General features: G+C 44.0%; 1 protein-coding gene across 2 annotated transcripts in view; it reads right to left on the reverse strand.

Moving 5' to 3' along the window:
• LOC123760985 (alkaline phosphatase) overlaps window positions 1-14,125 on the reverse strand; it is a 167,323-nt gene that overhangs the window by 54,340 nt on the left and 98,858 nt on the right. For both annotated transcript variants that reach the window (XM_045746793.2, XM_069339478.1), the window contains exons 4-6: window positions 9,133-9,248; window positions 8,760-8,952; window positions 840-1,012 (exon numbers count right to left, since the gene is read on the reverse strand). In XM_045746793.2, the coding sequence (XP_045602749.1) occupies window positions 840-1,012; window positions 8,760-8,952; window positions 9,133-9,248 (482 nt within the window). The remainder of the gene's footprint in view (window positions 1-839; window positions 1,013-8,759; window positions 8,953-9,132; window positions 9,249-14,125) is intronic.

The raw sequence follows: 14,125 nt of genomic DNA on the forward strand, positions 1-14,125 counted from the left end.
TGACCAGGCATATCAAAATAAGGACTGAGGGTGAAGAAAACTGGCTGTCCCGGTCCATCTTCCACCTCCCGCCAAACAAGGGAGGGTGGTGGGGCAAACTAGCTTGTGCTAGTTTCATGAAATTTTGGTGGTTTGTATTGTTGGGGGAGTTCTTCAGCAATTTGTGAGACTACGGTCTCATTCTAACTGTACTGTAGTCTGTTTTGTTTTGCTGACTTTCTAGGTTCCTTCCCTGGTGGTGGCAGACATGATTAACATTAAATGTAAGATGTTCATATTGCCACTACTCTTTGTGCATCTTTGAGGGTACCAAGTTCTGGCTCATGATTTATGGTACATAGTGTAATAGCTTCAGGAAGCCTCAATGGGCTTCCCCCAGAAAACTTAGTACAATTTTGTACTTTTCTGTTTATTCTGTAAAATTATTATTTGTTGTTCTGTTACAATTTTGCTGTTCCATTCATCATGTAAAAATTATCATTTTATATCTATTTCTCTACTTCATTATTATTTTTTATTTAATTTAATTTTAAGACTTAAGTTTTTCTTACATTATGCCCAAAACACTGTGCATATTAGTGGCTTTAGGCAATGTACCTATGTACCCATGATTCCAACAATCTGCTTATATTCTGTGTATGTATGTACTTTTATATTCTGTGTATGTATGTACTCTAGTGTTTATATTTACATTTACGTATCATATGAATGTTTTATAAAATACCTACAGATACTTTGTAACATCACCTATATGAAATACATTACAACTACCTCTTTCAGCTTAAAGAACCTCAATGTGATAAAATGGACCTTTAGAACAGTGAGCAGAGATCACATACCTTCATTTTCGTTGCTGGTTCATCTTCAACAAGTTGCAGAGCAATATCCTTGCACTTGTGAGATTCTTCTCCTGCTGTGAAGATCTTTGTCTCACACTGCCATCTGCGGTCAGCAGATTTAGCGTAGAGTGCGGCAGGTGTTGCATGTGTCACTTGCGCTGTCGTCACAACACCTGACAGAAAAATGATTACACTATGTTGCCAACAACCACATTAATTTAATACACTTTATAGTATTGTTTCATTGTAAAAATACTGTACTGAATTTAATTTATTGCAAGCAATAACTATGCCACGCTTTCTAACTTCAGAATTGCTTTTAATTACATGGATGGCGATATACTAAAGAAATTGTTCACGACTTTTGTTAGGCCAAAGCTAGAATATGCAGCGGTTGTGTGGTGCCCATATCTTAAGAAGCACATCAACAAATTGGAAAAGGTGCAAAGACATGCAATTACGTGGCTCCCAGAACTGAAGGGCAAGAGCTACGAGGAGAGGTTAGAGGCATTAAATATGCCAAAACTAGAAGACAGAAGAAAAAGAGGTGATATGATCACTACATACAAAATAGTAACAGGAATTGATAAAATAGATAGGGAAGATGTCCTGAGACCTGGAACTTTCAGAACAAGAGGTCATAGATTTAAACTAGCTAAACACAGATGCCAAAGAAATATAAGAAAATTCACTTTCGCAAACAGAGTGGTAGACGGTTGGAACAAGTTAGGTGAGAAGGTGGTGGAGTCCAAGATCGTCAGTAGTTTCAAAGCGTTATATGACAAAGAGTGCTGGGAAGACGGGACACCACGAGCATAGCTCTCATCCTGTAACTACACTTAGGTAATTACACTTAGGTAATTACCTTCACCAGGGCTCTTGTAAACAGACGCCATTTAAAAAAAAAATCGTGTACCAAATTCCCGGGTGTTAGGGGCCTCAGTATTGAGTAAGCTACCAAGCCTGACACATGGAGCATGAGTTGACAGCACTGCTGTTCAGCTTGTGACCACAGCATTGCCTAAAAATGCCATAATATACTTGTTCATGCTATTATGTAGCGATGATATTATTACAGAAGACCCCTGACTGTGATAAAACTGACCAGGGTTCTGATAATAGCAGGATTGTGGTGATATTTAGCGCTGTGCGCCATGGAGGGAGGAGTAAGGCTGTGGGAGGGAGGGTAGTGGTGATGTCTTCTGACTGTGTGTGGCCACCTTTTATTGACTGCACTCACCATACCAGCTTAGTGGTTCGCTATGGTGAACACAAATGTAGATACTTATATATAACGTGTGTATAGAGGGTATAAACAGCAAGAGGAGTAGGTTGGGAGCTGCCATTTTGGTGAGGGCGGTGGTGTTGTCTGCACGACTTATCATGTTGTTTACTGGTGACCACGATGGTCTTTGGGCACCATACCAGTTTACTTGTACAAGTATGGTGAATAAAACAGGTAGATATTTATATATAATGTGTGTATATAGCGTAATAACACCACAAACAGTATTGTTGGAGGAGAAATATTAGTGCGTCTGGCCTTGAGGGCGGCAGCCACCAGCTGACTGTGTGAGTAGCTACGTCTTTGTGCCTTTACTCACCATACAAGCTTAGATGTACAGTTATGGTGAACAAAACATGTAAATACATATATATATAACGTCTGAATTTAAAAGCAAAAACAGTATGGTGGGAGGTGAATGGTGGCGAGTCAGGTGACGTGAGGGAGGGAGGGAGGGAGGGAGTGGCAGCCAGTAGCGGGCTGCCACTGCCACTCAGCATACCAACTTAGTGGTTCGTTATAGTGAACATGAATGTAAATACTTATATATAGTGTCTGTATATAGTGAATAAAAGCAAAAACAGTATTGTGGGAGAAGAATGTGGGTGAGTCAGGTGACTTGAGGGAGGGAGGAAGTAGCAGCCAGTGGCGGTGGCACTGCCACTCAGCATGCCAACTTAGTGGTTTGTATGGTGAACATGAATGTAGATACTTATATATAACGTCTGTATATAGTGAATAAAAACAAAAACAGTATGGTGGGAGGAGAATGTGGGCGAGTGAGGTGTTGAGGGAGGGAGTGAGTGGCTGGCTGGTGTGTGGCAGTCACTCCTTGTTACTTTTTGACTCATAATAGCAACTTAGTGTTTTGTTATGGTGAACAAAACATGCAGATACTTATATATAACCTGTGTATATAATGTAATAACCGACAAAGTATTTGTTCACTGTTTGATGAACATAATAGAATCAACAATATGCACACCATATTTTTGAGTACAGCGATGATTCACTCATTTTATTATATAAATATATCACACTACACACTATTGAATAATATTACAGCAAAAAAACTATGAAAAATCAATCAGAGACACTGAAATAATTAGGTAATTATCTCTTTGTGGCAACTCTGGCCTGACAGCTGGCGAGCAACAGACCGCCTGAGACGCACGCTCAGTCAGCGCCTGTTTTTTGCCAGACTTCCCCACCCTATAGCGGGCAATATATGCCACTTACGATTTTTTTTATTATTTTTCCCATGATCAGTGAACACAAATTAATAGGTTAGGAAGATTTTTTTTTTTTTTTTTTATGCACCTGTGGGTGTCAAATGGTATATAGCCATGCACCATTCAAGGGTTAACCCCCAATGTACCTTCTTGTATATAAATAAATAAATTAAATAAATAACAGCAATCAAAAGTAGTCTCCTCCTTTACCCACCTGTGTAAAAAAAATGTGTATATATATTAGACTGTGGCAACAATAAATCAAAGGAGTTCTAAGCCTACCGTGGACCAGAGCCAGAATCTGGGCCTCTCAAGAGAGGCACAAGGAGAAATGGCCTAAAGACACCCCCGTGTAATTGGAAGCAGTCTTTGTCTGCCATTTACCAGGTCAGGCACCCAGAAAGGTAGGAATTTCAAAACAAACTACTGCTGGTCAAAAATTGCAAACCAAAAGCCGAACTAGCAAACAGAACTCCTCAATTAAAAACAAGGAAACAAACATGATGTCACTACAGCTTTTGGGCCACGTCAGCGGGTCCTCCTTCATCCCTGCTTTTCCAGTGGACTCTACTTTTTCTCCAGAGGCAGAGAGTTTGGAGGACGGCTCGACCCTAGGTCCTGACGTGGAGGATTCCAGGGATGGGGAGGAGTTGACTTGGGAGGGCCTCAGCCTCACTTCTCCCTGCTTGGGAGTTTGGTACCCTCGGTGCGGAGCTGTTGTTACAGAAGGGAGGGGTTTTCCTATCTCCCTGTACGATTTTGTTATGAGTTCGACTAATCCCAGGGTTCGGTTCCGAGTTCTCTTGGTTCCTCGGTTCCCTCTATCCAGAGGTTTTTGGCTTCCCGCATCCCACAGAGGAAGGTGTGGGAGGCCCTTGTGGCTTACCTCCTGCGAGAACCGGATTACGCCTCGATAATGAAGCCTTCTTCTTTTGAGTTTGGCTCCTCTTTTTCTTATTGGGTGCGTTACAAGGTGCCAGAGTCTTCCTGGCTGGCAGACTGCCTTTTTCTATCGTTGGGGGCTTGACTTTTGTCCTGTCGGACTGCGCACTTGAATGGCGGAAGTTGACTACGGTCATTCAGGTTTACCTGGGGGGGGGGGGCGAGTTGAAGCACCTCAATGTGTACTTGTTTGCCCCCGTCCTTCCTTATGATGTCGGCCAGGTGAGGCTTCATGTGCAGACTCCCTTCCTTTCGGCATCCTGGTGGCTGAGGATTTGCGAGCCCATGGGTACTTGGCTTCGGTCTTGCACTTCTTTTCTCTGCTGGAGCTGTCTTTGGACTGGCTCGGGGTGGGTGTGGAGAAGCTGGGTTCTGGGCCAGTGTCCGGTGTGCTTGCTTCGGCAGCTCAGGCGCCGGCTGCCTTGTTGAAGTTTTATGCACCGTTTCTGAGGGAGGCGGTGTCTGTTCTTCTCTTCTCGTCTCACGTGCTGACAGGCGGTGCTCGTCCATTCTTTGGAATCGTCTTGGGCCCTGGCTCTTAGATTTTCATCCCCCTCTTGCTTTTGTCCATTGCTGTTTGCAGAGTCTGCGGTGGTGCATTTTCTGCAGGCAGCTTCGTCTAGTTGACGGCCTATGTTGGACTTGTAAGTTCTCCATGGGGGTGGGGGGTTGGAGGTCCTGCCCAGAAGGGTCGCTACAGGTCTTAGGATTCCTTCGGTTGTCGTAAGCCAATAGTGTCAGATTTGGGACTGGCCCTCCTGGGAAGTCATTGGCTCAGTGATCTCTCTGAGTGTCAGTTGGACTCTCATAGGGATTGTCGGTTCTTTCACGGTTCGCTCCATTGGCGGGGAGATAAGGGGAAGGCTCATGCTGTTTGTTCTCACCTGGTCCCACGATTCGTGGGCAATTCGGGTCATTTTCCTCTGGCCTGCGGTGGCGTTGCATCTTTCCTTCTCCTTCGAGAGGATTGGAGCTTGCAGGGCGGGCCTCTAACCCCGCACTCGGTCAGGTCATCCTGGAGTGGGTTTCCAGCCTGTTTTCAGTTCCGAAATGGAACTGGGCAGATCTGTGATTCATTTTGGGCTTGTCCCATCTGATTCCCTGGGTCTTTAGCCCCTCCTTTCAGATGACCACTCTGTCTCGGGTCTGGCTGCTTTTGGCGCTGGGCCTGGATGGTGTCTCTGGACCTCCGAGACAAGTATTAGCACGTCCCAATTCTTCCAGTGTTCAGGAACTGGCTCGGTTTTCTTGTGGGGTGACAGACTCAATGCTTTCATTGCCTTCCAGTTTGGATTTGGTACCTCGCGTGTCCACACGCCTTAACTGGGTCGTGGTGACCCGTTTGAGTTCTGGCTTACCTCAACAATTGGCTAGTGTGGGCTCCCAGCCAATCCCTGTGTCTGCTCGCCAAGGATTTGGTTCCATACCAGCTCGCCAGGTTCTGGTTCTTGGTGTACTGGAAGAAGTCCCATTTGGTTCCCTCTCATATTCAGACTGTTTTTGGAGGGCACCCGGGTCACACAGTTGTTTGAGCGGCGATGCGAGAGCCTGATCTTGGCCGTGCTGTTCTACCCGTCGGGATGGATCTGGCTTCGGTGGATGTTTTGGTTTCTTCGGGGGCATCCCTTCCACCGCTCTCCTGATCACTGTGTTTGGATCCTGGGAGCCTTGCATCGGCTGCTGCATCACCGACTTCCTCTGAGTGTTTTTTTGGGTTTCTATGCCCTGACGTCCCCCCCCACCCCAGAGCCCTCGCTCAATGTGTTCACGGATGCCTCGTCTCTCAGCTGGTGTTTTGTGACCAGTGCTCACCAGACCAGCCAGAGTCAGTGGGGGTCCGTCCGTCCTTCCGTCAGGCTCACAGCACAGTGCAGGAGTTCGCGGTGGTGTGGCATTCGCTTCAGAAGGTTCGTGTTGCTTGCGGAACAACAATCCAGCTCCAATTGGACTGCTGCCCGGTGGTTCATTGTATGAACCGCGGGGGGTTCAATGTGGTCCTTGGCTCTTTGGGGCTGGTCGCTTCAGGTGACTCATTTGCTGAGTTCTCGGAGTTTGGCTATCCTGGCGATTCACATTCAGGGGGTGTCAAACGTCCTGGCGAATCGCCTGTCTTGGTTCATTCCCCAGTCCATGGAATGGACGGTCGACACAGAGTCGTTCAGTTGGCCCTGCCGAATGTACGGACACCTAGAGGCCTCTTTGCATCGACTTGTTCGAGGCATCTTGCAGTGTATTTGGCACCCTTCCCAAACTGCAAGGCCGTTGGGGTCGATGCCTTTCGGCTGGACTGGTTGAGTTGGGGATACCTGTACCTCTTCCCACTGGTTTGGTTGTTGCTCCGGGTCCTGGTTAGCTAAGAGAGACTTACCAGGAATCCTGTTGGCTCTTTAGTGGCTGGCCCAGCCCAGGTTTCAGGCGCTTCTTGCTCGATATCTGAACCCGAGGGTCTTCCCGTGGTTCCGCCTCTTTCAGCTGATTGGTCCATTCTGGTACGTGGCTGGTTCGATCTTCTCTGCTTCTCGCGTCTGGTCTTTTTGACGCGGGCTTATGGTGATCTTAAATGGTGATCAGGTGGCTTAGTTGGTGTCCCACCTGTGAGTTTCGTCTCGATGGAAGTATGAAATTTCTTGGTGGTCCTTTCGGCACTTTGTCTCTTCATAGGTTGCCTTCGATTTCTGGTTGGGTTGTTTTGTCCTTTCTCTCTTGGTTGTTTTAGGACCGTCATCTTATGCCAGATAATGTCACCTCATTTTGGGTGGTGCTGGCAGAGCCGCTGCAGCTTGCATTTGGGGTGGATGTCACTTCTGCTCCCTTCCTCAAGCTTTCTCGGGCGTTATTTTCACCTCCGGCTGCTCATGCGCAGCCTGAGCCATCTTGGTCATTGCACTGGGAGCTCTCTTCTCCCTTCTCCTCAGTTTGGGGTGGCCCTCTTGGTTCAGGACTTTTTCTACGGTTCTTTTCTTGTTGGCATTGGCCTCTGGGAGTCGGGTTGGAGAGTTTCATGCTCTCCTCCGGCTCAGGGATTTAGGCTCTTTTGGTCTTGTGGTCTTATCTTCGTTTGCAGCCATCTCCTTCTTTTCTAACGAAGAATGAGTCTGCTGCTTTCCAAACGGGTCCTTGGGTTGTTGATACTCAGTTCGGCTGGGGTTGCATAATGTTTTGTGTATGTGGCTCTTTGCCATTATTTACATGCCGCAACCTCTGTGGCAAAGGACGCGCTTTGGGTTGACCCAGTTTCCATTCTTCCCTATTCCAGGGCGCGGGTCTCCCAGGTTGTCCGCAGGATTATTCGATCCAGCCAGCCTGCGGTCTTTCCCCGAGTCCATGCCGTTCATAAGTTTGGCATTCGGCTGCTGTTTTGGTAATGTTCTGGCCTATCTTTTGGACATGGGGCTATTGGAGGTCGAACAGGGTCCTGGCTGCACGTTACCTTGTTAATGTTCCTAGTCCTTCTCGGGTGTGTTTAGCTTTTGGTCGCAGGTTGCGGCCTGTTGTTTAGACCTTGAGTTGAGGAGCGAGTGATGACCGCTTTTCAGGTGAGTCCCATTTCTTCTTATCTTTGGTTAGGTAGCTCCAGGGAGCCAAAGGGGCTCTACACAGAAAACCAGCATTGAAGGCAATGAAACGCCATTTTCTGGGCAAGACCTGGAGGCTCCTCAGCATCCCTTCCTCCCTCCAGTTGTCATTGTTTTGTATTTTTGATACTCAGCCTCTGAACTGAGGAGAGTTGCCGGCGTGGAGATCTGGGATCCCCCCCTCTCCTCCCGGGAAGGGGGAGGGGTTGAGCAGATGGATTTGCGACAGTTTTAGTGATGTCATGTTTGTTTCCTTGTTTTTGATTCGGGAGTTTTGTTTGCTAGTTCGGCTTTCGGGTTGCAATTTTTTACCAGCAGTAATTTGTTTTGAAATTCCTACCTTTCTAGGTGCCTGACCTGGTAGATGGCAGACAAAGACTGCTTTCATTTACACGGGGGTGTCTTTAGGCCATTGCTCCTCGTGCCTCTCTTGAGGGGGGCCAGGTTCTGGCTCTGGTCCCTGGTAGGCTTAGAACTCCTTCGATTGACTGTTGCCACGGTCTAATATATACACATCAGCCCAGTATAGCTCCAAGAGAGCCTCCAGGTCTCACCCAGAAAATGGGGTTTCATTACATTCAACGCTGTTTTTTTGGTTATGTTTTGTATGTGAAGTTGAGTCTCTTGCCTATGTATAGGCCAAGGAATTTTCCATCATTTTTATTGCTGATGTTAACATTGTCCATCTGAAGTTAAATCCACTACAGGCTCACCATAGCCCATGCTACTTGGAACTTTTATGTATATAAGCTCACTCCCAAAGTTTAAAAACCCTTCCACAGCCTTGGGGTTGACCCCCTGCCCTGAGTTTAACCTCCCTGCTCTAGGTTTATCCTTCCTGCCTTGGGTTTAACTACCCTTCCCTAGGCCTTGCTCTATAACTCACCTGTTGATTTATCAGCATCCTGTGCCCACTTCAAAATGGAATCCACTCTATTTTCTGCCTTGAGTGAGGCCTCACAGTTCCCGCGCTTGACCTTACCATTAACACCTAACGTGTAATAGTTAGCCTTGACCCCTGCCAGGAATGCTGTGGCAGTGGCGGCACTGTCTGGCACCTGCTTATCCACGTTGTATGTCTGTAAATAGTTTGAATGTGGTTGAAATAAATTTTAACAGATTAGTGTGATTATATAGGCACTGCTTAAGGATACCCAACATAAACCTCCTTTAGTATGAAGCAAATGTGACTACTATCGTTTCTCAAATTTAGCCAAAAATAAAAATTTATGCATTGACAAGAACTGTTATCACTTTACCTTGAGAAGGCCAACATTGGGGAACCTGTCCCATACCAAGAAGCCTTCCTCACCCGACACTCCCTTCTTCTGCCCCTTTAGGATTCTTCCCGCTGTGTTGACGGTGATCCCCATACCTGTACACAGTTTAATGTTTAGTTCATTTACTGAATTATGCACCACAGACCCATCTTGTGAACTGTAGTGGAAAAGTTACAGAGGCACATAATGGATTCGGAAACTGAAGCCCAAAATTTGTTTAGCTAACAAGCTACAGCACTGACAAGCTTAGTTATATAATGTGTTAACATAAAGGAAGGTAATTATCAGGTGAATATCAGGGGTTTTGAAGGCAAAAAGCTGAGATATGGGGACCAGCAGCTGACATAGGAGAAATGGAAGGAACTGTGTCTAAAACACGAGGACCCACGTGAACTGTCTGGGGATCAGACACCAACCTGCAGAAAGCAAGGCTGTCACTGTACCGATCAGTACAAGTGGTTGTTAACATAAATAAACCAACCGTATCTTCAAAGTTTGTTAAAATAACATCCCATGACCTCTACACACCCAACACAGTTTGTCACCCCATTATAAATTTTTGGAGAAATTTTGCAATGTATCCCCAAAAAACCAGTGTTGAATGTTTTTTATTTATTTATTTATTTATACAAGAGTTTTTATATTCTTGTACAGTCACTAGCATGCATAGCATTTCGGACAAGTCCTTAATCCTAATAATCCCCAGAATACGACCTGCCAAATCGTTTAACCCTTTAAGTGCGCAATGTGATGGGGTCACTCAACCCATATGATGGGTTGAGTGACTTGCAATAACTTGCGCTTCCCATCATATGATATATTGGAATATATATCCTTTCAAATCCGCGCAAGATTTGAAAGGCCCGCGGGGTAGAGGGGGCTCCCATATGCAAAGTTTTACATAATAGACAGTAACTTTGACACACAAATACATCCTGTTAGCATGAAAAGACTATATTAATAAATTGAGAAACAATGAAAATAAATCAACAAAGTTATTCCTATGCGGCACCTCAACTAAAAATATGCAGCTTCTCCAGGCAACTACAGCTAAACCACAAGAGCTAGAGAATTTTTATTTGGATTTTTGTGCTTCCTGAAGGCTAATTAACAATGTCATAAGAAAAAATTATTTTTCAGAACAATTTTTTTCTTGAGCGCCCTGGGGATGTTTGCTATTTAACAGTTAGCAGTTTAAGGGTTAAGGATATCAGGGAAGGAATGACACTCTAGAGATTTGTTGAACAGCAGAGCTATGGGTGGTGCAAGGGCATGGGAGGCGCTCTTGTATACAATGGATGAGATTTCACTGATTTTCTCAGCTTTGGTTTTTAGTGAGTGTATGATGGACACAACATCTGTTGGGCTGACTGGTGAAAGGAGAAGAGAGTTTGGATAGCTGCCTGAGAGATATGCGTTAATATGTGTCTGAGTCTGTGGTATTTTTCTGGCAAGGTTAGCACCAACCAATGAAAAGAAGCTAATAAATTCATTTGCCATTTCTAAATCAGTTGATGGTGTATAGCCATCCTTAGAGAGTTTTATCTGGTTGTAATTACCTAAGTGTAATTACCTAAGTGTAGTTACAGGATGAGAGCTACGCTCGTGGTGTCCCGTCTTCCCAGCACTCTTTGTCATATAACGCTTTGAAACTACTGACGGTCTTGGCCTCCACCACCTTCTCACTTAACTTGTTCCAACCGTCTACCACTCTATTTGCGAAGGTGAATTTTCTTATATTTCTTCGGCATCTGTGTTTAGCTAGTTTAAATCTATGACCTCTTGTTCTTGAAGTTCCAGGTCTCAGGAAGTCTTCCCTGTCGATTTTATCAATTCCTGTTACTATTTTGTACGTAGTGATCATATCACCTCTTTTTCTTCTGTCTTCTAGTTTTGGCATATTTAATGCTTCTAACCTCTCCTCGTAGCTCTTGCCCTTCAGTTCTGGGAGCCACTTAGTAGCATGTCTTTGCACCTTTTCCAGTTTGTTGATGTGCTTCTTAAGATATGGGCACCACACAACAGCTGCATATTCTAGCTTTGGCCTAACAAAAGTCATGAACAATTTCTTTAGTATATCGCCATCCATGTATTTAAATGCAATTCTGAAGTTAGAAAGCATTGCATAGGCTCCTTGCACAATATTCTTTATGTGGTCCTCAGGTGATAGTTTTCTATCTAGAACCACTCCTAGATCTCTTTCTTTATCAGAATTCTTTAAAGATTTCTCACATAATATATAGGTTGTGTGGGGTCTATGTTCTCCTATTCCACATTCCATAACATGACATTTATTAACATTAAATTCCATTTGCCAAGTGGTGCTCCATATACTTATTTTGTCCAGGTCTTCTTGAAGGGCATGACAATCATCTAAATTTCTTATCCTTCCTATTATCTTAGCATCATCAGCAAACATGTTCATATAATTCTGTATACCAACTGGTAGATCATTTATGTACACAATAAACATCACTGGTGCAAGAACTGAACCCTGTGGTACTCCACTTGTGACATTTCTCCATTCCGATACATTGCCTCTGATTACTGCCCTCATTTTTCTATCAGTCAGAAAATTTTTCATCCATGATAGAAGCTTACCTGTCACCCCTCCAATATTTTCCAGTTTCCAGAACAACCTCTTATGTGGAACTCTGTCGAAAGCCTTTTTTAGGTCCAGATAGATGCAGTCAACCCAGCCATCTCTTTCCTGTAATATCTCTGTGGCCCGATCATAGAAACTGAGTAAATTCGATACACAGGATCTTCCTGATCGAAAACCATACTGTCTGTCTGATATTATATCATTTCTCTCCAGGTGTTCTACCCATTTAGTTTTGATTAGCTTTTCCAATACTTTCACTATTACACTTGTCAATGATACAGGTCTATAATTGAGGGGGTCTTCCCTGCCGCCACTTTTGTAGATTGGAACTATGTTAGCCTGTTTCCACACGTCTGCTACGATTCCTGTACACAGGGATGCCTGAAAGATCAGGTGAAGTGGAATGCTGAGCTCAGATGCACATTCTCTCAGAACCCATGGTGAAACGCCATCTGGGCCAGCTGCTTTGTTCCTCCCGAGCTCCTTTAGCATATTTTCCACTTCATCTCTAGACACCTCCATCCGCTCTATGTTGTTCTCTGGAATTCTTATTGTGTCTGGTTCTCTGAAGATTTCATTTTGTACAAACACACTTTGGAACTTTTCATTTAATGTTTCACACATTTCCTTTTCATTTTCCGTGAATCTGTTTCCCATTTTCAACCTCTGGATATTATCCTTTACCTGCAATTTGTTGTTTATGAATTTGTAGAATAGGCCCGGTTCTGTTTTACATTTATCTGCTATCCCTTTTTCAAAATTTCTTTCTGCCTCTCTCCTTACTGCTGTATAATTGTTTCTCGCATCTTTGTATCGCTGGTATGTTTGGGGGTTTGGCCTCTTCCTATACTGATTCCATTTTTGTGTCTTTTGGTCTCTTGCCCTCTCACAATTTCTGTCGAACCAATCCTGTTTTCTGGTCCTGCATCTCTGTTTTGGTATGAATGTTTGTGTGCCTTCCTCGTATAGTTTTAAAAATTTGGCATACATTTCATTTACTTCCCTGCCTAGCAACAATTCTGTCCAATTACACTCATTAAAAAAATTTCGAAGTTCCCCATAGTTGCCTCTCTTTAAATCGAGTTTATCAACTGTTTCAATGTCCCCATTTTCTTCTAGATGATATCTTAAAGCATATTTAATGTCTAACAGGACGTGATCACTCTTTCCCAAGGGAGGAAGGTACTGGATGTCAAAAATCTCTTCTTCTTTCCTGGTGAATACTAGATCCAGTACTGACGGTATATCTCCTTCTCTCATTCTTGAGAGAAGAGAAGAGAAGAGAAGAGAAGAGAAGAACATTCATTCTCATTCATTCTCATTCTTGTGTGAGTGTTATTTAGTTCCTAGGATATTAGAGATGGTTTTCCATGTGCTTTTCATGTTGCCTTTTCCTTCTTTGAATCTATTCTCATAATATGAAAGTTTTGCATTTCTTATGATACTGGTAAGCATTGATGAGTAACTTTTAACTACTTCCTTTGTAACTAGGCTAATCCTAAGTTTCTTTTCATATTCATGTTTCTTGTTGATGGATTTGAATATGCTACTTGTGAACCACAGATTGTTTATTCTTTTGTCAGTTACTTGTTTGGTAAGGAGGGGACAATGAGCATTGTAGAGGCTTAGAGTTTTGGAGAGAAAGAGGTTAACTAATGAATTTATATCCTGTGTATTATTGAATTCAGATTCCCAGTTAATATTGTGAAGTAAGTAAGTATAATTATCAAAAGAAGGCACCAAACTGGGAAGGCTATGTAGCACCACCAAATGTGTGGAACAATCAGAGGACACTAACTATCACCAAGGATGCCAATATGAGAACAGAAACACATAAGGCGAACGATATCAAAAGTATCCGATTCACCAAGAATTCTATCAAGGGACAATTGACCACAAGGGATGGTCAGAAAGCAAGACACATGCTCCTCCTGGAAGTCAGGATATTCAACAAGAATGTGCATGACTGTAAGTGGAACAATGCAATTTGGACAGTAAGGAGCAGGGCGGCACTGCATTAAGTGACCGTGAGTTAAACATGTATGGCCAATATGTAACCTAGCCAGAGCTGTTTCCCACTGCCAGTTACGGTGGTAGGAGGAAGGCCACAGGGACACACGACCCTTAAGAGTACACAGTTTGTTACCAATAACAGAAGACCAACAACCCTGCCAACGGCAAGGATGGAGGAATGAATAATTGGGTAAAAGTCGGAATATGGAATACCTTTACGAGAGATGGGACAAGTGGGATAGCTTCCTTAGTGGCAGCATCTGCATGCTCATTTAAAGAGACACCAACATGGCTGGGAACCCATCAAAACTCTACCAACTTAAATTTACTGGAGATAAGAAACAGCCAATGTTG

Source organism: Procambarus clarkii, chromosome 41 (genome assembly GCF_040958095.1).
Source record: "Procambarus clarkii isolate CNS0578487 chromosome 41, FALCON_Pclarkii_2.0, whole genome shotgun sequence".
Classification (NCBI taxonomy): domain Eukaryota; kingdom Metazoa; phylum Arthropoda; class Malacostraca; order Decapoda; family Cambaridae; genus Procambarus; species Procambarus clarkii.